This window comes from Balearica regulorum, chromosome 2 (assembly GCF_011004875.1).
Source record: "Balearica regulorum gibbericeps isolate bBalReg1 chromosome 2, bBalReg1.pri, whole genome shotgun sequence".
Classification (NCBI taxonomy): domain Eukaryota; kingdom Metazoa; phylum Chordata; class Aves; order Gruiformes; family Gruidae; genus Balearica; species Balearica regulorum.
The window spans coordinates 136,714,247-136,737,217 of record NC_046185.1 but is presented as its reverse complement, the minus strand read 5'-3'; the positions used below and the strand labels follow the sequence as shown (position 1 = coordinate 136,737,217).

At 38.9% G+C, this 22,971-nt stretch overlaps 1 protein-coding gene across 5 annotated transcripts in view; it reads right to left on the bottom strand.

Moving 5' to 3' along the window:
* DGKB (diacylglycerol kinase beta) overlaps positions 1 to 22,971 on the bottom strand; it is a 364,064-nt gene that overhangs the window by 294,597 nt on the left and 46,496 nt on the right. For 4 of the 5 annotated variants that reach the window (XM_075746081.1, XM_075746082.1, XM_075746083.1 and 1 more), the window contains one exon: positions 5,238 to 5,314. The exons of the other annotated variant lie outside the window; for it this stretch is intronic. In XM_075746081.1, coding sequence (XP_075602196.1) covers positions 5,238 to 5,314 — 77 coding nt within the window. The remainder of the gene's footprint in view (positions 1 to 5,237; positions 5,315 to 22,971) is intronic. 5 annotated transcript variants of the gene reach the window in all.

Here is a 22,971-nt window from a genome sequence, read left to right as displayed (position 1 = left end):
CAAGTCTATGGGACCAGATGAGATCCACCCAAGGATACTGAGGGAGCTGGCAGAAGTGGTCACCAAGCCACTTTCCATCATTTATCAGCAGTCCTGACTAACCGAGAAGGTCCCAGTTGACTAGAGATTAGCAAATGTGATGCCCATCTACAAGAATGGCTGGAAGGAGGATCCAGGGAACTACAGGCCTGTCAGTCTGACCTCGGTACTGGGGAAGGTTATGGAGCAGATCATCTTGAGTGCCATCATGTGGCATGTACAGGACAACCAGACGATCAGTCAGCATGGGTGTATGAAAGGTAGGTCCTACTTGACTAACTTGACCTCCTTCTATGACAAGGTGACCCGCTTAGTGGATGAGGGAAAGGCTGTAGACATTGTCTACCTGGACATTAGTAAAGCCTTTGACACCTTTTCCCACAGCATTCACCTGGAGAAACTGGCTGCTCATGGCTTGGATGAGCATACTCTTCACTGGGTAAAAAAAACTGGCTGGATGGCCGGGCCCAAAGAGTTGTGGTGAATGGAGTTAAATCCAGTTGGCGGCCGGTCACAAGCGGTGTTCCCCAGGGCTCACTACTGGGGCCAGTTCTGTTTAATGTCTTTATCAATGATCTGGATGAGGGGATCGAGTGCACCCTCAGTAAGTTTGCAGATGACACCAAGTTGAGCAGGAGTGTTGATCTGCTTGAGGGTAGGAAGGCTCTGCAGAGGGATCTGGACAGGTTGGCTGGATGGGCCAAGGCCAATTCTATGAGGTTCAACAAGGCTGAGGGCTGGGTCCTGCACCTGGGTCACAACAACCCCATGCATGGGGAAGAGTGGCTGGAAAGCTGCCCGGTGGAAAAGTACCCCGGGGTGTTGGTAGATAGCCAGCTGAATATGAGCCAGCAGTGTGCCCAGGTGGCCAAGAAGGCCAAGAGCATCCTGGGTTGTATCAGGAATAGTGCTGCCAGCAGGACTAGGGAAGTGATCATGCCCCTGTACTCAGCACTGGTGAGGCTGCACCTTGAGTACTGTGTTCAGTTTTGGGCCCCTCACGACAAGAAAGACATTGAGGTGCTGGAGTGTGTTCAAAGAAGGCCAATGAAGCTGGTGAAGGGTTGAGAGCAAAAGTCCTGAGGCTGAGGGAACTGGGGTTGTTCAGCCTGGAGAAAAGGAGGCTGAGGGGAGACCTTATCACTCTCTACAACTACCTGAAAGCAGGCTGTAGCCAGGTGGGTGTTGGTCTCTCCTCCCAAGTAACAAGCGACAGGACAAGAGGAAATGGCCTCAAGTTGCACCAGGGGAGGTTTAGATTAAATATTAGGAAAAATTTCTTCACCAAAAGGTTGTCAAGCATTGGAACAGGCTGCCCAGGGAAGTGGTGGAGTCACCATCCCTGGAGGTATTTAAAACATGCATAGATGTGGTGCTTTATGGACATGGTTTAGTGGTGGACTTGGCAATGCTAGGTTAACGGTTGGACTTGATCTTAAGGGTCTTTTCCAACCTAAACGATTCTGTCATTTTATAGACACTAGCAAACACTGTCACAAAAGCCATCATTATATGCTGGTTTAGTTTCTTGTAATTTTTACTCTTTTTAATAAAGGTGTATTATTAATTTTCTACCTTAATCACAAACTGTTATCACTACTTCCCAGGAAGAGGTACTACCTTAAAATTATAAATACAGTTGTATTCTCTGTATGAATTACACTGATTGTGCCAGACTTTTGCTAAACTAGAGTTATCAGACATATCTTAGATACATTCACAAAGTTAGAAAAACCCTAAAACCTCTGGAAATCAGAAGGACTCTGGAGAAAAGGTTCTTAGAAGTATCTGCACTACTTCCAAAAAATGCAAAAATCCTTTGGAGTAGGCAGATGATTGCAACCTGACTGCAAACATTCTGCCAAACTTGTGGTTTCACCTCTCTGGGCAGATCAGATCACGCAATGTGCCTTGTGTCACGCACTCATTGTCATAACCTTCCTGGAAATTTTTATTTTCCTGGTCTTTCTGCATATGCACATTTATTCTTTTTATTCACATGCAAACTCTAATTCTGGAGCACTGCCCTGTTCCACATGCAGACCCAAGCTGCACGCTGACTGCTTGTCTGGCTGAGATACCTCCGTGCACCTTCCACCCTCCCTCTTCACACACTGATTAACCCTAAGAGCTCTAGATGGTAAGTAAGCAAGCAGGTAAACAAAAAATTATGATGTACTCCAACAGATCCCTCAAAAAGGATGTTTACACTAGGACTACAAGCACACAATGATGTGTACTTAACTGCCTATTTGGACACAGTCTTTAGCTCCATCTGCTTTTCTAATTCTTGATAGCCTATTCAGTGCTCCCCTCAAAATGAAATGGCTGAAATTAATTAATTTAGATAAATCTCAAATGATGGTGAGACTATTTATAAATCAGAGCTTTCCAGGAGGCTAATCTTAACCTACCTATGTGTCTTACTTCAGGTATAAAATCTAGTCTTAATTACATATTTGACATTGACTTATGGAAAGTGGAAGGGCAGAGGTTCAGTAGCATTTGTAGAAGTTTCAGTCATCTCCCTTACACTGAAAGCAGAGAGTAAAAGCTCCATAAATAAACTCTATACTGGATGACCTTCTGATAATCAGATACATAATTTCCACTAAGCCCAAAAACCACTCACTCGAGAAGACACAAGATAATGGAAAAACAAACCAGATGACTTCAAGTAACAAGCTTCAAATACCAATATCTTTTCTTTTTCTATCTGTGACCCATTAAATCAGCTTGTGATAAAAACCTGCAATATAGAAGCAATGGAGTGAAATACATTCCTGAACCCTTAAGCAGGGAGAAGCTTGAAACAGGAAGTTCTTAAGGCTTTTTCTTAAGTACATAAATGTATCACACTGCTAAATCTGCCATAGCTCTATGCCCCATCTTTATTGGTAAAAACTGGCTCCACCTTTTGGTAGAATATTGACAAGACTTCAAAAATACTTGGGAGTGCATATGAGATAATCATCTAGGAAATGAAGAGCTAAAATGGAAACATGATGGTATCCCTCTACAAAACACAACAACAAAATGGAAGTGCTGCAGAAGTAAAAAGCTGCACTATGACTGATTTCAGCTGGATCAGTCAATTTTTATCACCTCATTTACAGATAATAATTAAATAGTACATCCAACTCACGGAGTCCTCATCTGACCAGATACAATCAACTTGCAAATCATTCTATAAAGAGTTTATCCATGTAGCAGGTTAAATGCATGCCAAAAATATAGACACCTCTGTGCAAAGGCAGTTCTGTCTAACTTGGAATATTCACTCAACTACAGAGGCAAATTTCAGCCACTTTGCTTCCAGTTCAGCAGCTTACAGCATGAAACCTGAGCTAATAAATCCTACTAGATCCAAAGAAGCTTCACTGCTAGCTGTGTTTTCCTTATGTTGCACTCCCTGAAGTCTAAGTGCTAAGCAGCAAAGTACAAAAGCTGTCAGGGTGAGCCTGGGTCCAGCATTGACCTAGTAGCAGTGAAGAGCTTGATCTCTGCTGAAGACACTGAAGCCACCACAGGGTGTGTGACTTGCAATCCCTTCTCCCCTTCCATCCTCCCATCCTGCTCACTGGCTTGGGTGCTCTACTGGTCCACAATCCCTGGATGTTTCAGTACATTGGTAGGATTCTGCAAACAAATTGCTGCGAAATTAAGAACTTTGGGAAATACCACTGAGTCACAGACTCAGCTCAGGACCAACTGTGTTTATTATTTTCAGCTTTGCAAAAACTCTGCCAGTTTACCTGGCTTCAGTCAGAACAGTTGTCCCAGGTGCCCATACTGATCACTTTTCACCATGATTTAACCCAAAATTGGAGGAATGACTTTGTTAAAAGAGACCGATCTCACAACTTTAAATACTGATTTGTTTATATACAAACATTAATAATTTGACAATGTGTTACCTACATGGTAACATGTTATTTAAATATGCATAAAATACACAATTATATTGTAGTTTAATAGGTTGCATTTCACAAAACAAACCATTGTATTATGACTGAAAAGAAGTGAAGAATTTCAAGAAAAAAGTGAATAAGACTATTTTATCACAAACACTATGAGCACAAAGAAAATTGCAGAAGTAAAAAAAAAAAGCAAATACTGAGTTTGCAAATCAACAGTTCACACTTTTGTAAAAAAGCCCAAACTGTCTACTTTCTAACAGGAATCAATTAACCACCTATGTTACACTGGAGAATAAATTAGACCATCACAGCATTCCAATCCTTTTATAATCTATGATTCTATTTAACTAAAATAATGGAGCTTTAAGATGATCATTTACAAGATCAATTCATACTATTTTGCTGAATTATGAAATATTTTCCTCAGAAACTGACTAAAATGACCAACATTATGCTTTGCAAAGTTCAAAGTGTCAAAGAATTTTTCAATGCTTAATGAGTTATAACTACTTTACTTGACAATAATTCTTGTGTTTTACATCCTGAAATGTAAGATCAAGTAACTTTCATAAAGGTTAGCCATTTTTCTATCCTGACTTCCACGTAAGGCAAGCATAGTTAGAAACATTACTATTAAAAACCTATGTCAGTAATGTTTCTATTTAGCTACATTTTAAATCACACTATTAGGATGGGCTAAGCAGATCTAAATTGCAATTGAGGATAACAAAACAATCTGGCTTTTTCTACAAACCAAAAGGATATTCTGTCTAGTAGTGAATCTGTAGTGACAACACGCACACACACTTTTTTTTCAAGCTGAATTCTTTTTTTCATAACATCACAAAAAAATTCCCTTTTAATAAAGGGGATCTCACTACCAGAAACAACATAAGAGAAACAGAATTTTAAAAGAAATCTTAAGTGAACAGATTTTACTTTTCTAACTTTTGAAATCATGCTTAACATTTCCAGTCTTTAAAAAGAATTGGGAAGCATGTTAACCTTACCATAAGGGTGGTGGTGGGGGGGTGTCTGTTTGTTTAAATCTTAGAAAAGAAAATGTGGTTTTATGTAAATTATTAAACAGGTCTGTCTAATGTGATGTTTATAAACTTTTAGTTCTTCAAAATATTCATATTTTTGTTTTCCAAACAGTTTCAAATACCCCAAATATCTTACTTATAAATAATCTTCTATTTCAAATGCTTAGATTTGCTACATTTGTAAATATTTTTCCCCACCATTTCTGAACATTGAAGAAAGAAGAAGAATTACCCCTTCAGGATTATATTTTGCTAACACACCACTGCCATGGAACTCTTCTAAGACATCCTTAATTTTCTTGGTGGAATCTGGATGAAGAATAAAGAGAGAGAAAATGAAAATACAGAAAACTGATTTACATAATATGAACTGTAATTAAAGAAACAACCACCAAACTGCTAATAGCTTTTCTCAATGCACATTAGTAATTTTCTGTAGCTGTATGAGAGCTGTGGGCACAAAGAAAATGAGAACATACTGTACTCTCTCAGCAAATACTATAAAAATCAGCAAGTAAACACAAAACGCTCAAAAATAAACAATCTTTGACTCAATCCTTAACTATTGTTAAGGAGCATATTTCTGAAGGAGTTGCTTGCAAGGACTATTTGAAGTCAGTTTTCTTGCCCTTGAAACCTGAGTTAACTACAAGACATGGTTATTCCCAACAGCACTACTAAATCTCCTCTGGCATAGCTGCCAGTGAGGAGAGGAACTGTCAGAGGAGCCTGATAATATCAAGATAATGGGGAAACTTGAAGAAAAAAAAAATCTTTTTTCTGTGGTCATGATATAGAAAAACCAGCATTGGTATCGAAACCTCAATTTTTGCAGACCTCTAAGATATTCTAACCATTGTCAACTACAGTAACTTTAGGAATACTTTTGTTTAACAGAATTGTGCAAAATCCCTGCAGTTCAGAAGCACACAAGTCTAATCTTTCCAATTTGTTTTTATTTGTCTCCTTGCAGAATAACAAAAAAAAAGTTATTTCAGTAAGTAGCCACTACATAAAACCCTTAAAATCAGATTCACTTAGAACACATCATGCACATAACCATCTTTTCCACCTTAAATATCTCAGTAATACAACAATAACTGTAACACTTTTTTTTTTTCTTTAAAATGCAGTAGTTGAATGCATAATGGTCAAATTTGCATTACTGCCACAACACTGAAGTAAACCATGAGCTAGTAATGAGTAGCAGATGCATTACAGAAGACAACAGGTAAACTTAATGGCTGCACATTAATTTCTACAACAAAAGCTCGAAGGAAAGGAGAGAAGCAAAGAATGCATCATTATATATCAAACAAAATACAGCATTGTAATAGTTCATAAAAGTTAAAGAAATTCAGCACCTTAAATCTGACTCTAAAAAGTACATTTATTAAATTATGTGACCTGGAAGGAGAAAATGTAGCAGCAAAGGATTTGAAAAACAGCTTTGTAACAGTTCATAACAGATACAAACAGGACACATGAGTAAAATTCAGTTTTAACAGATGATGATGGAGTTGTTTCTCCCCCACCCCCATACACAGTTTAGGCTGTAATAAGAATGGCTTTTCCCAATGTTTATCATTTTATGAAATTTTCTTAAATGAAAACACCTGAGACACTGTGTGGCCTCAATAAAAGTTTATTTTCACTAATCAGATGTATTTCAATGTTTCTGTCAACTGTAATTAACAGAGTTTAGCTGGTCTCCCAGCCAGTCACAGCAAATATTTACTTGATAAAGTCATCTATAGTCTTATTGCTGTGTCATCTGAAATACAGCAAATAATTATAACTTTATGTGAAAAGGACAAAAAAAAAATATAAAGAAGAATGAATCAATATGTTAAGAAATAAATTTTATTAACTGTAATTGGAAGCTGATGGGTTAGATATTTAGTGATTAGGACAAGTCCACAGATTGATGACTGACAAAAATTTCTCTTTTAATTGGTCTCTATTACTTCAGTATATTTTTCAGTAGTCATATACACAGTTGTATATAAAATTCATTGCATCTTATAATAATGAAGTCAATAGTCATGAAAGTGGCAGTGCGAGTTGAGCAGATGCATGACAGAGGTGACCAAAACTCATCCTAAAAAAAGGATTTTTCTGAACTTTGGAGGAAAGAGGTTAAACACTAAACACACATCTAATAGAAAGATGGCAAGCTGTCCCCACACACCTTTTATTATCCAAAGAAAATAATAAATAACTAAAATAGAAATGGCCCACTTCCTAGCAGTTTTACAACAGTGTCCTGAGGTTTTCACCCAGCGATGGCTATGCTTCTTTAATTTCATATTTTGCCAGATAAATTCTATTCATCTTTAAAGGAGTATTATGCCTATGTAACTGTAATTTAAATGAAAACTCTGTGTTATGTTACTTATTAAAAATAAATTAAATCTTTACTTTTAATTTTGTTCATACTCTTGTCGAGTATCGTTAAGATCAAAAATATCCTGTATTCCAGCAACAACACAACTATTCACCTTTTTTGTGCATTAGCTTAAAGCAGTCACATCCAAACAGTACAGTTAATTCCATGCTTGAAATAACTGTCCAGAAAAAAGAATCTGTGAATATTAATTCTGCTTTGGTTGTCCCAGCAAGTCTTCAAGGGATTTCCACATTCTGGACAGGAGCTGTATTTATTATGAGCACCATGACGTACATTTCAAAGCCAAGGTAGAATCATTTTTCACAATCTTTTGTTCGCAGTCATTCAATCATTTTTTCAATTAATTTGACTGTATCCAAACTAACATGAATAGAGATCTTTTAAAATGCTCGAAATGACATATCAATATTTTAAGGCAAACGCCAACTGAGTCTTCTGCATGCTTACTCTTCAACAGTGCTGACATTCCTCAGAAAAAAATTAATTCTCCTTCCTAGTAGGCAAATTAGTATTAGGAACATGTTCCATCTTTCATAAGTTTACCTAAAGGGATAGGAATAATAGGATTATTTTCAAGTTTCACTCTCATTTGGGGGAACACAGAAGGAAGGAAAGAGGGAAAAAGAAGAGGGAAAAAGATACAAGAGACATTGTCTTGGAAAGCTGTATGCAATAAAAATTAGAAACTCCAATAAAATCTTGCAATTCTACTTTAAAAAAAAAAAGGTCAAGTAAATGCTTTCCTTTGAAAATAGACAAAATTTTCCAGAAATTATACACAGAACTAACTAGGAAGTTTTCCTAACTTTTTTTTCCTAAGTTTTCTAACAAGGAAATAACAACAATACTATGGGTTCCATCACAGTTTATTTAGTCTGATCCAAACCATCCACACACTCACTGGAAAGTGGTGGTGTAAACACAAGCATCCAACCAGAACCTGCGTTCTCACTGTTACCTCCAAGTACAGACACGCTGCATAACGTAGCAACTTACTGCTAAATTCATAAGTATCATTTGTGTTAAAAACCAAATATAGTCTTAAACTCCGTTGGATTACTCTTATTTGTTTTTTAAATTCCTTCTTTGTCTACATTTCCATATTCCGAGCTCTCCTCAAGAGAGACCTTTTCTTATATGTGTAGATGTAGCACATAGCCTGTCACTGCAGTGCTTAAATCCCATGTTATCTGCAAAGCTGTAGCTGGAAGAGTATGAATTTCACATAGCTTTTAATAGAAAGTTTGTTTCATGAAACATCTCTCTTTTTTCTGTTCTCAAAATTTTATTATTTTTATTACCCACTAGCCCAGTGCTTTGCGTATTCACTCAAAATACGGAAGACCTTTCTCCTCTGCCTTAATGGATTTAAACTCTGATTGTTCAACTCGTCTTCTGTTGCAATTTGGACAGAATGCAGCAGCATTCATTTAACCAAGGGGGTGGAAGGGGAAAAAGGGAAACTGTGGCCCAGGAATCAGAGCTTTCCTTGGATGAGGTAAGACATGGTTTCTCATCTCATACTCCAATGAGTTTGGGGCAGAGCAAACAGGCTAGGCATGGTGTGGAAGACTGCTAACTGAAAAGCTATTACTAGTACATGCGAGAAAATTAGCTGGATTCCACACAGTGCTGCAGGAATTTTATTTTAAAATGAAGACTCCAAAACAACAGACATATAGATGAGACTTGGGGTAATGTTGTATTGTTTCAGATTAAAGGCAAAACAATTAAAATCACGACACCAGGAATATGAAACCTACATACGTAACAGCAAAAGTGTCAAAGTGTCTGATTTTTCCTTAAGTGTCTTTTAGTCCTAACAAAGACACTTTTTATAACTGAAGAAAAATTAACATATCAAGTTCAAAACCATTTAAGATTTAGCCCACATTAAAAATTATGATTCATTTTTTAAAATGACTCAACTTTAAATGAGGAAGATTGAACACTCAGTTGAGACCAGAATTTGGTGTGCCATTTTTCCCATAATCAGAAAATATAAAACAGCACGAAAGCTTGCCCAGATCACACAATTTGTCTACATTTTCTCCCTATCCTCCCAGGAAAATCCTTGAAAAGGACTTTTGCTTGAAAAAAAAAAAAAGACAGTCTTATAAGATAACTTACATATAACTCAGCATAAATCACATGCTATATAAACAAAACTGTTTTACAATTTAAAGGGAAATAAGTAATAGAAAACTATGACTGGATTATGAATAATTCCAGATATATTTTTCAATCTCAACAAAAATTCATCATAAGCTGCATACTTATTGGACTGTAACTAATTTCTACACCAACAATAAAAAGTAGAGTAATAACAAGTTTGTACCTCTATTTCCCTTTTGTAAACTTTATACAATAAGAAATTCCTTCATTTATGGCTGCAGGCTCACTGGCAAAGCTCTTTAATTAGGCCATACCTCAGTTTTGGTTTGTGACTTAGAAGTGGTCTTTTGATGCAAATTTCATAAAAGAAACAAACATTTTAAGCCTTAAGTGGAATAAACACTCAATTTTTGTTTTCTTGTAATTGGAATTTAAAAACCTATTGTGGCCTTGAAAAGAGTGGCCAAGCTGGGAAAGCAGTCACTGTCCAGTGGTCTAAAGGAGACCTCCCCTCACTGGTTGCTACCAATGGTTTGGGTAACACTCCTTAAACTGGAGAATTTGAGTGACTACACCCTCCAGCAAATCACATTGCCATTGAGTTGTGACAAACAATTAGCAAAAAGCTTCTTAGAAACACAGGCAGGATGGGATGATCCTGCCTAAATAAGTACAGTGGCAAGTGACTTCTGCAAGGGGAAATAGAGGAGGAGGAGAAAGAGGCAGATGAGGCTGGTGGGAACAGCAGCTCCTGCTGCAGAGGAGGACAACTTCTTCCTCCTGACACCCCAGGCAGGAGCTGCCTCTTCCACCCCTCCTCCCTGCTGGGGAGTCTTCTGTCACAAGGAAGATAATTGATCCATTTTACCCATTGCTATGTACATAAGTGACACTTACACAGACAATTAAGGACTTATGTGTGAAAAAAAGCAAACCACACCAGCACAGCTTTAGGCCACATTAATAGAAAATGTCCACCAAATCCCACTTCCCTACAGCAGATGTTCAAATGAAAGCACAGGGCAAACAACAGTGATTTGAGGGGGGAACAGAGGGAGGCTTAATTTTTGTCTGCTAGTGCAATAAGCTTTGAAAGGAAGAAATAAATAAAGGACAAAAACCTACTCCAAGACTTGAGACGAACTGCAGGTAATTCCTGTGTGTACTTAAAAACATTTTGAGAAGATAAAAAAACTAGTTATTGCTTACATTTCAAAATTACTACAGCTAACTTGCTCAGCTTCTTTTGGGCTCCTTTGTCTCCCGACATTCAGAAAATTAAGGCCGAAACAGTTCAAAAGATCCTCAGAGCGCACCTCTGAGAGCAAGGTTCAGCATGTCAAGGCGCTGCAAGGGCTGGGGGCTCCCTGGGGCCAGCACCCCACGGGTCCCCTGGAGCAGCAGGGCAGGGCCTGGCAGCCAGGGCCTGTCTCGTCGTCAGAGCTGGGAGCAGGGCAGCCCGGGGGGGGCAGCAGGGGCAGCCCCAGCCATTGAACACAAACCTAGGTAGGGCCAGGCTGAGGCCGTTGGCTCATAGGTGGGGAGCTGGAGACCAGCCCTGCTGCAGTGTCACTGGTGAAGGGGCATCCGTCTCTGGGGTCTGACATGGAGTCCTGGGCTGTGGGCAGGGTATGGGAGCCCCAGGAGAGGCCAGTGAGGGGAGACGATCCAGATGGAATGACAGTACTTTGGTCAAAGGTCTGACCTCTTGTCATTTGCCCAGCAACAGCAAAATAACAGCACTTGCGGTGAGCACCGAAACCACCAAGGAAGGGTATACAAACCAGTCCCTGAGAGTCCAATTTACGCAGTCCTGAGAAGTGGCTGGCACATGCCTTGGGGACCTCCCCTTATTACTTGGGACACTGGGTAAGTGTGCTTTCCTGGGAATTGAGTGATACTTATGTAGATAGGGAATTTGGAACAGAAGCAGAATAGTCTCCACTCATGGGATGATATAATTTGTTACCTATTTAGTAAGTGCCTTATCCATATAAACTTCACTTTGTGCCTTGGACTCAGAATCTTATTCCTTCAAGGGTAGATAGCAGAGGGTCTGACCGCAGCAGCCGGGCAGGTACAGCCAGGCCTGGCAGTGCCCTCGGGGCTCAGAGGCAGCGTTCCCTCATCCTAAGTTTGTGAGGTGAAAAAAGCATGATATTGCAAAACATTCTACTACTCAGCTTTGAAACACAATACTTGTGCACGTAGTTAATATGCCATACTTCAGAAACACCTTGCCCTGACACCAGAAAGGAAGAGATGCCTTGGGAGACCTCTCCAGCCCTTCGATCCCATCACCCTGCTTGAGTCTGAAAATTCATACAAACCTTCAGCAAGTAACTTTGTGTCTCCTCCTTTCCCTTTTCTCATTTCCTGCTTATTTATAGCTGGTCACAATATCTGATACAGGCTGCAAGCTCATAACCTTTCCAGTTAGAATGATGATGAAACCATTCCCTATTAAATTAAAGAAGTAATGCTACTGACAACATATTTCACCCCTAAAAAACCCCGAAGTCAGAAAACTTGTGGGTTGAGATAAAGACAGTTTAACAGGTAAAGCAAAAGCCACGCACACAAGCAAAGCAAAACAAGGAATTCATTCCTTACTTCCCATGGGTAGGCAGGTGTTCAGCCATCTCCAGGAAAGCAGGGCTCCATCATGCGTAATGCTTACTTGGGAAAACAAACTCCATCACTCTGAACATCCCTCCTTCCTTCTTCTTCCCCTAGCCCCTTATATTCCAGGCATGACATTATACAGTATGGAATATCCCTTTGGTCACTTGGGGTCAGCTGTCCTGGCTGTGTCCCCTCCCAACTTCTTGTGCATCCCTAGCTCACTCGCTGGTGGGGTCGTGTGTCCCAGCAGAAAAGGCCTTTGCTCTGTGTAAGCACTGATGAGCCATAGCTAAAACACCTCTCTGTTACCAAAACTGTTTCCATCACAAATCCAAAACACAGCCCCATACTAGCTACTATGAAGAAAATGAACTCTATCCCAGCCTAAACCAGTACCTAACAGCAAATAATCAAATCAGTTTGGTTTGAAATTTAGTACGCATTATTTCTGATTTTAAGTGGAAATAGGGAAATGGCTTTATAAATTTGAGAATATTTGCACTGATTTTGAAATCTATGTTTTTAAAAATACAGTAGTTTGCTTGTTTCTATTTTTCCCAAAATTATTCTTTATAATTTTAATATGTATATTTTGAACTCATTACCTACTTAACCTAAACTTTAACCATGGCTTCAAAAATTATTGAACACGATATATGAACATATGGTATATTCTTACATACCTTAATGTACTTAAGCACATACAGGTCTATTAAAAACAGTAAAGAATTTTTGCAGTTGTTATAAAAACAAGTAGCTCAAAGAAGTGAAGTAAAAATGGCACAGGACTGCTCACATCTAAAATTAAGTATTTTGCATACTCTGTATCAGAAATTAGAAATATTTTGAAACGTTCCAACTAATATGGAGTTAGATATCTATTAATATTTTATAGAAGTCCACAAAATAACAAAAATATAAAAAGCTAAAAGTAAAATTAAGAAAGCATGACCATGCAACCTTTCCAAGCCTCTACAGATTAGCCTAAGATACTTTATTTCTACCTAACATGTTCTTATTATGCCTGATCTTTTTTCTATCAGCAAACTGTAGTCCCCAACTACTCCTTCAACATATGCTTACTAAGAAGTAGTACACAAGTTTCTCATTTCCACAAATATCCCAAATATAAAATTACCAAAGTGGTTATGCAATACCAAGGCATACAAAGATGTTAAAAACTTGTGGGTTTGTATTTACATTACCACTTATTGCATATCATATGAAATACAGTAAGTGTGCAAAGGGAAACTGTGAAATAGTTTAAGTTAACACATTTCATCCTTTGTAAGGGTGAGTCAAAACTGACAACATATTTTACCAAGATACCATGGCTTCTTTTGATTGCCTGCCTTTGTTTTAAAGAGCTTGGGGGAAGCTCCTCAGGTTGTACAAGCTGCCCTGTGCAGTTAGGGGCTTGTTTGGTTGCTTTGTTGCTGTTTGCTTGTCTTCCCCTCTCCTCCTATTTCTTCATGAGCAGGCTGTCCTAAAGCCCATGTTTCACTGCAAGACATAATTTCAAAGCTACATCTGGTTATTCCATTCTTCCATGCAGCACAGACAATTCTTGAAATGGTTTTGTACTACTCTTGAAGCAGGAAGGTTTAATGGTTACTTCCCCCCAACCCCCGTTTTGCTTTATCATGTTTCTTGCTTCCAAAGTATCACACTCATTTTACTCTTCCTCTTACAAAGTTTTAAAGGTTTATACAGTGACAGTTCTTGACATCTGATCTACTGAAACTGTATTTCAGAGATGAAATTTTAGCTCTCTTGACATTGGAGACAACACTTCTTCTGACTTTTACCTGGGGCAATTTTCTTAACATACAATAATTTATTATCCTATGAATAAGGGAATATAAATGTTGAATCAAGGGATTGTTTTTAAAACTAAAAATCAAACTTCAATTGGTTTTATTTACCTTATGGGTTTTGATCCATTAAGACACATCTATCTTCCATTTCAAGATGTATTTACTATTGCAAAGAAATGTTATTTAATAACAAAATCCGCACTTCTTGCAATCATGATTCTCTATTATAGTTTATCTTGGGAGCAAAGGCTTTAAAGTCAAATACTTACCTAGACCGTGAAACTAAAAGAATTAACAACACAAGTACACACTGCTCAGGATCTTGAACTACCAGTGATGAAGGTTCTTGCATTTGCTGAGGATCTGTACTAGTAATAAGCAATTTTGCCCTTTGACTGTTCGAAATACCATTCCTAAACTTTTGTTCTTTTTGATCACATGCTTGGCATAGTAAAGGAGCTGAAAAAAGCGTTCACTAGAACCTGTTCTTCCCAGGACTCAGAGAAACAAGCCTTGACAACTCTATCATGAGTTTTTCAAAATTTAGTGACAATCAAAACTATCAAAAAACCTATCAAGCACTGTAGTACTGTTATTGTATAGATGGCATAACCAAAATTCTCTGTCGCTTGACTAGATTCGGATGTGGAGACTCCACATGATGTAGTTACATATACTCTGCATACATACATACATAAAATGTTGCCAAGAATGTTGCCAAGCACTTGCATTTTAGTGTATACACAGATGCACATACATATACATATATGTTCAGTCTGGTGAATTCAGATCAATCGTTGCAATCAGTAAGATATTACTTGATCTAACCTATCAAATATCCATAGAAATTAGCCTAAGAAATTAGCCATGTACAGATTGGGAAAGGGAAAAAAAGTCTCCTTTACATTCTATACATCTTTGGACAGCATAAGCAGATTTGCCCACTTGAGGCATTATATGGTATTTCATATTTGTTAAAATTGTGCTCCAGTTTACATAACAAAAAATTACCTGAAGGTTCATGACTCAATACTCCTGATTAAAATAAATAACAAACCATTATTGCTTATATAAAGCCTCTCCAATTTGTATTTCCTTTTTAGAGGATTTTTGTGTGTGGTGAAAGTCTTGACACTACAACAGCAGTTCTACTTTTCTGCTGAGAATTTTGCCATAATTCCATTTTGGATGCAGTCTTTGAGTACTTATAAAATTACAAGTGTTGGCCTGTGGAAACACTGATACCATAGAAAGTTCAAAGTTAGTCACTGAAAAAATAACAGCTGTGCTGTCCATAGGAATGAGCTGCTAAGCAGACACCCGCCGAGGAGTCACAGCCTCCCAACCACTGCTTAATTATAAAGGCATGGTCTGATGCTGAGATTGTTTCCTCTGTGGCATTTATACATTCAGGTACCTTATAAGGCCATTGGAAAAGTGTACTGCTAAATAGATAGAACTAAAAATTAAAACTTAAAGAAAAAAGGCAACAGATTGAGCAGTAAAAATCAAAGTCTCGATTCCAGTCCAAGATCTAACTTTTGGGATAATATTGTTCTCCTAATGCCCAAGGACTTGAAGTTTAATGAAATAAAGGACTGGTAAGAGACTAAAAGTTTATCTTAATTGTATATTAGGAAGATTCGGAGTTTTCCTATGTCCATTACCACAGCAAAGCAACTCAGTATTTATATTTTAACCTTAGTTAATGTGTGAAGTTAATATATGCTCATTTTTCTTAACAATTGCCATTACAAATGTATTCTGGGAAGTCTGTTTTATGTTCAGTGCTCTGAGAGACAAACATGTTTCAAGTACTACTTCCATAATCTTCTAGCTGTAGAGTTCAAGATTTAAAAAATTCCATTCAAGCCAACTCTGTCTCCAAGTTTAGTACCGTTAAACAGGTCTTTTACAGCATTGCTAGATCAAGTCTTCATTTTGTCAGTATTCAATACTTTTTCGTATTAACTGATTTATCTCATTAATTGTTAAAAGACTTTATGGACAATAGTGACCATAACACTCGAGAAACAGAGTACAGGGAGGAGGTATTATGCACTGACATCAAGGGCAGGAGAGCTCATAAGATCAGTTTATGCTCCTGGAGAGCTGTGTTCTACTGATCTTTGCTTGACACACCTCAAATCCTTTCCCTGTCACTAGAAATACATTGGACCTGAATTCTAGATCTGCCTTCGTTCAAAGGAATTTAATCTTCCACCCTTCCAATTTAATAAAGCTGGAATAGGACAATTCTTTGCTCATTCCAGGACTCTAAGCAGACAGCAAGCAAGAATAAACCTTATAATACACTCCATTGATAAAGGCAGCATTAAACTCTACTACCAGGACTATTTCTGACTTTATCCAATGTTATTTTAACATTAAAAAAACCCAGTCCTTAAGGGAGGACACTCCTGGGAAGACTACATTTTCATGACAACTTTTACCTCCCAAGGTAAAAACATTATTCAGATAATTAGCTCCCTCAAGCAAGACTACAGACCTCTCTAAATATCCTAAACAGTATCTGCTGAACTATATAATTTAAGTAGTTTAATACACTCCGGTTAGTTGTTCTCTACAGGATTAGAAGCCAAAGCCCACTTGCTCTCTTCAGCTTTATTACTTTCTCCATTATCAATTTCTGGAATTCCCTATTTCGCTAATAAAACAAACAAAAAAAAGAATACATAAATTCGCACAGTCATCTTTGTTCTAATCCCTCAGAAATATCTTTAATCTTAAAATTGTCCTATAATCATTTTTCCATGGTTTTAACCCATCTGTTCTTCATTTGTATTTTCCCACTACTTCATTTTTCTCCCATCTTATTGGTCAGGATGGGAGTTTGCTCTTTTGTGTGCTACCACCAATTAATAGTTTTTGTGTGATGGATATAGTAGTACATAGGTATCTGTGCTTTAAAACTTGTCTGTCCAGCCCTATAAGCTTACCTCCGTGCCTTTGAAAGAATCACTGTTTTACTTCAGGGAAATGCAGAATGGATTGCTTTCAGCAAATCTGAGCCATAGGGAAGGCAGACCTTTATTCAAAGGGAATTGTCTTGAGAAAGGAACGAGAAATACTACAGATCTAGACTGATTTTTGCCTTAAAACACTGATGATGGACAGTTGGATAAATATACTAGAATGTATGAACAAAGATGTAATTATGAAGGCATCGTGTGAAAAGAAAGGAAGCCAAGTGACTCCTACTTAATGAACAAGCTTAGTCACTGAATGTAAAGAGAAAAAAAAAGATATACACAATGACATCATGAAATAAACTCAACAAACCAAAAACCTTATCAAACTGGGAAAAATATAGGTTATACTATAAATGCAACTTAACTAAGTGATGGGTAAAAAAGTTATATGAATTCTGAATACGTATACAGTAAGAGTGCTTCTTACCAGAAGAATACCAAGAACTATGCCAAATAAGACAAAGAACTTTTTAAGCTGTATTAACTTGAAGTTTATTCCCAATATTTCCAAGAGAGTAAGTAAACTTGCACGCATTTCTAACATTCACAAGGGTTTTTTAGCCATCAATTAGTGATCCATACAATTTATATGGATAACTAACCAACAGTTTGGACCAGGAGAGGAACCAGTCCCTGACTCAAGTCCAGCAAATTTCATTATTAAAAATATTTTATTCAAAATACTTCTGTTGTCTTTGTTTTGACTACTATTGCATAATATGATCCCATCTATAAAAATTCACTGAAAATACAAAGCAGTGGAGGTTGCTATAATGATGAGCACACGATTTCAGGACTTTTGCCATGGCCTAGTAGGATGGGAATCTTTAAAATAAAACACGGCAGTGTCTGTCTTTCCTTTAATAACATGGCACAGCAGATTCCATTTACAGCAGTAACTGTTGCTATAAACATCCTTGAACCAGTTACCTTAGCGACTTTACCAGAGGCATATCCAATACACCAGTACCAGCATCTTCTTTCATTACCCTTTCCAGTTCTCAAAAAAAAACCCTAAATTAAGGTTAGTAGCATATCATCCTTTTACAGTTCAAATGACAGTGTAAGTCAAACCAAGTCTTTTTCCACCTTTGAATTCTTCAGAGTAAGATCTTAAAAACAATGACTGATAAACAGAGAAACAACAGGATCTTCGTAAGAACAAATTCCCGCTGCCTAATTTCCGTACCTATTAATCATTTGGCTTTCTCAACTTAGTGAAATCCAAGCAGATCTTTCCAAAGAAACCAGAAAGTTCTTTTTTTCCTTCCTGTGGTGGGCTGACCCTGGCTGGAGGCCAGGTGGCCACCAAAGCTGCTCTAGCACTCCCCTCCTCAACTGAACAGGGGAGAGGAAATTTAACGAAAGGCTCGTGGGTCGAGATAAGGACAGGGAGAGATCACTCACCAGTTACCACCACAGGCAAAACAGACTCAGCTTGGGAAAATTAATTTAATTTATTACCAAACAAATCAGAGTAGGATAATAAAAATTAAATTCAAATCTTAAAACCACCTTCCCCCCACCCCTCCCTTCTTCCTGGGCTCAACTTCACTCCCAGTTTTCTCTACCTGCACAGCAGCAGCAGCATAGGGAATGGGGGTTGCGGTCAGTTCATCACGTCTCTGCTGCTCCTTCCTCCTCAGAGGGAGGACTCCCTGCACTCTTCCCCTGCTGCAGCATGAGCTTCCTCCCACGGGAGACAGCCCTCCATGAACTACTTCAAAGTGAGTCCTTCCCATGGGCTGCAGTTCTTCACAAACTGCTCCAGTGTGGGTCTTTTCCAAGGGGTCACAAGTCCTGCCAGCAAACCTGCTCCGGTGTGGGCTCCTCTTTCCATGGGGCCACATGTACAGCCAGGAACTTGCTCCAGCATGGGCTCCCCATGGGGTCACAGCCTCCTTTGGGTGCCTCCACCTGCTCTAGTGTGGGGTCCTCCACAGGCTGCAGGTGGTTATCTGCTCTATCATCACCCTCCATGGGCTGCAGGGGGAAAGCTTACCTCACCGTGGTCTTCTCCACAGGCTGCAGGGGAATCTCTGCTCCAGCACCTGGAGCACCTCCTCCCCCTCCTTCTTCACTGACCTTGGTGTCTGCAGAGTTATTCCTCTCACATCTTCCCATGCCTCTCTCTGGCTGTAATTGCTCCTGTTTTTTTCCCCTTCTTAACTATGTTATCCCAGAGGGGCTACAACATTTGCTGATGGGCTTGGCCTCGGCCAGCAGTGGATCCATCTTGGGGTCAGCTGGCATTGACTCCGTCAGACATGGGCGAAGCTTCTAACAGCTTCTCACAGAAGCCACCCCTGTAGTCCCCCCACTACCAAAACCTTGCCACGCAAACCCAAAACAATCCTACAGGTCATTACCAAATATATTGAAAGTGTCTCTACCAAGGGAAGGGTTGGTCTACTTTGAAGTCAAAAGTTCCAACTGTGCCTCTTTTTATTCATACCCAAATGACTGGGCATAGAGATAAAAGTACAGTTGCATTAGCACAGACCTCAGTTACCCAGATTTGAAATGTATACTGACTTCCTCTGTCAAAAATTTACTCATGAGGTATCAAAAGTAGCTAAATTAAGCCAGTTCCTTTAAAACTGTGTGAAACAATCACAATTTGACTGTAATCTGAACATACTCTAAGTTAATTTTACTTCCACTTACTTACATCATCAAACTTGTAGTATCCTTCTCCTTTATAGACACATGCAGCCCTATGACAGGGCTATTATAAAATAGTACAACACATATAGAAAGATCTTAAAGAGCATATACTGTACCGATGTATTCCATGTAAAGGACCATTGCAGGTTAGCACCCACTATGGACAGTTACTGTAAGTACAATACTGATTAAATCATTAATTTTTATAAAGTAATTTTGTCATTTACCTGTCATTATGGTCAGAACATCTTTTAGCAATTTCTGTCAAGAACACCAGCAATTTCCTCACCAAAATCTGTTTCCAAATCACAAATGAGTTTCTCATCTTTGGTTAGGTCTTTCCCTAAATCATCCCTGCCAACAATCAATAACCTTTGGAGCAAGAATCATCTACCTTGCCAATCCATAATATTAGAGCTTAGGGAAAAAATTAGGAAGGAGATAAACAAATCATAGAATCATAGAAGGGTTTGGGTTAGAAGGGACCTTAAAGATCATCTAGATCCAGCCCTCCACTAGACCAGGTTACCCAAAGCCCCATCCAACCTGGCCTTGAACACTTCCAGGGAGGGGGCATCCACAACTTCTCTGGGCAACCTGTTCCAATGCCTCACCACCCCCACAGTAAAGACTTTCTTCCTAACATCTAATCTAAATCTATTCTCTTTCAGTTTAAAAGCATTACCCCTTGTCCTATCACTACATGCCCTTGCAAAAAGTCCCTCTCCAGCTCTCTTGCAGGCCCCCTTCAGGTACTGGAAGGCTGCTATAAGGTCTCTCCAGAGCCTTCTCCTCTCCAGCCTGAACAACCCCAACTCTCTCAGCCTGTCTTCACAGGAGAGGTGCTCCAGCCCTCTGACTACCTTCATGGCCCTCTTCTGAACAGGTCCATATCCTTCTTATGTTGAGGACCTGAGAGCTGAACACAATACTGCAGGTGAGGTCTCACCAGCGTGGAGTAGAATCACAGAACGGTTAGGGTTGGAAGGGACCTTAAAGATCATCTAGTTCCAACCCCACTGCCACAGGCAGGGACACCCTCCACTAGATCACGTTGCCCAAAGCCTCATCCAACCTGGTCTTAAACATTTCCAGGGATGGAGCCTCCACAACCTCTCTGGGCAACCTGTTCCAGTGCCTCACCACCCTCATCATGAAGAATTTCTTCCTTTAATCTAAATCGACCCTCCTTCAGCTTAAGGCCATTGCCCCTTGTCCTGTCACTACACTCCCCGATAAACAGTCCCTGACCATCTTTCCTGTAGGCTCCCTTCGGAGTAGAGGGGGGGGGAATCAGCTTCCTCAATCTGCTGGTCACGCTGCTTTTGATGCGGCCCAAGATACAGTTGGCTTTCTGGGCTGCAAGTGCACATTGCTGCCCCATGTTGAGCTTTTCATCAACCAACACCCCCAAGTCCGTCTCCTCAGGGCTGCTCTCAATCCATTCTCAGCCCAGCCTATATTTGTGCTTGGAATTGCGCCAACCCATGTGCAGGACCTTGCACTTGGCCTTGTTGAACTTCATGCGGTTCACACAGGCCCACCTCTCAAGCCTGTCATGGCATCCCTTCCCTCCAGCATGTTGACCGCACCACACAGCTTGGTGTCATTGGCAAACTTGCTGAGGGTGCGCTCAATCCCACTGTCCGTGTCAATAACAAATATGTTAAACAGCACTGGTCCCAGTACTGACCCCTGAGGAACGCCACTCATCACTGGTCTCCACTTGGACACCAATTTATTAAAACATCTTTTCTGTCATCTATGTGTCAAACTAAAAAGATATACCTTGAGTTTAGCTTACTGGCATATTTAGAAGATAACATAAGCTTATTGAAATGTTTTATGAACATGTAACACTAAAATACAGGTATTATAACAACATTAAGCTATCTGACCTAGTAGCAAAGCACCAGTAACATGACACTGGCATTCATCAACTTAATGCTGCCATGGACAAAAAGCAACATTAACAGTAATGAACTAACAACATTTCTAGGTCCCAGGATTCAAATTTATATCCCTTCCTAATCCATCCACTTTTACCCCAGTATGCTCACACAGCAGAGGTTTGTTTATTTAATTTTATATTGTTCAGATAGGAAGATTAACAATGATACTGTCCAGAGCATCTGAGATGATTTCAGTAAAGATGATCTGACAGAGCAAAAGCAAGCAGAAAAGACATGAGAAGGAAAGAAGGATGAAAAGTTAATTACCAAAAAGGATAAAAGGAACAAGAGAAGACAAAGAAAAGATGGGGAAAAAGAAAGACAGGAAGAGGCAGATGAGACTACAAAAATAGCAAGACAAAACAGAAGAAGAAAGAAAAGTTGATTATTCTGATCTTCCCTTCTTTCACCTTTCTCTTCTTTTGCTCCTTCATACCTTTTTTCCCCAAGTTGTAACTAATTTATCTTAAAGAGAAAAAGGTCTCAGAAATGCTCTCTAACTTACAAAGACCTCAAAGAATCTAAAAGTATGATCTCATCATTTTCCAATTTTCCAGCGACCTTATCTTTCTTATGATCTAAAAGGATGATTTCCTTTTCAGAATAAAGATACTCCATCAAATGCTCTCTACATGAGGAAAAAAAACATTACAAGTTTAATATTAGAGCATTCAGAAATAGGAAATTATAGTCACAAGCAGAACCTTAACTTTTCCCAAATTTTTGTATTCATCATTAACTTGCAGCTGAACATTCCAAATGTTCCATAAGTCAGATTATTAAAAAATTTAAATATAGTAATATGCTAATAAAAGAGTTTGATTTAAGCAAAGAAAAAGAGGCAAGAAGATAATTGGAAATAAATTTACTAAAAAACCCGGGGAACAGACTAGATGAGAGGGAGGTACATTTCAATTCCTATGGAGTTACATTCCAAGTAAAAGGACGAGTGAACCATCTGTGAACTTCTTGACTCAACTGCTTTTGGAGATCAGGCTTATTAGACATAGGTTGCCTTGGTTCAGGATAAAAAGCAAAAGTTGGTTAATTCAGTGTAAGACATCAGAGAGCGCAAAATAAAGAAAAACAAAACTAGACTTCAGGGACTTCAGAGCTTTGCCAAAGGATGGGAAAGGAAAAGTTTTAGATTTTCCCCTTGCTTTTCAAGCTGGGTGCTTCCTTTCCTGTGTTATATCCTTTTTCAGAATTAGAAAAAGCAAAGTATTTGAATATCTCTTGTAAAAATGCTGCTCTAGAACATTTTAACCCAAGGAATCTGAAGGAAGACATTGGAAGTCCTAGAGCCTGCCAGGCATGCAGGAAGTGTAATACACAGTAGAAAATATCTTATGGAAACATCTAAGACATTTCATCTCAAGGAGAGAAA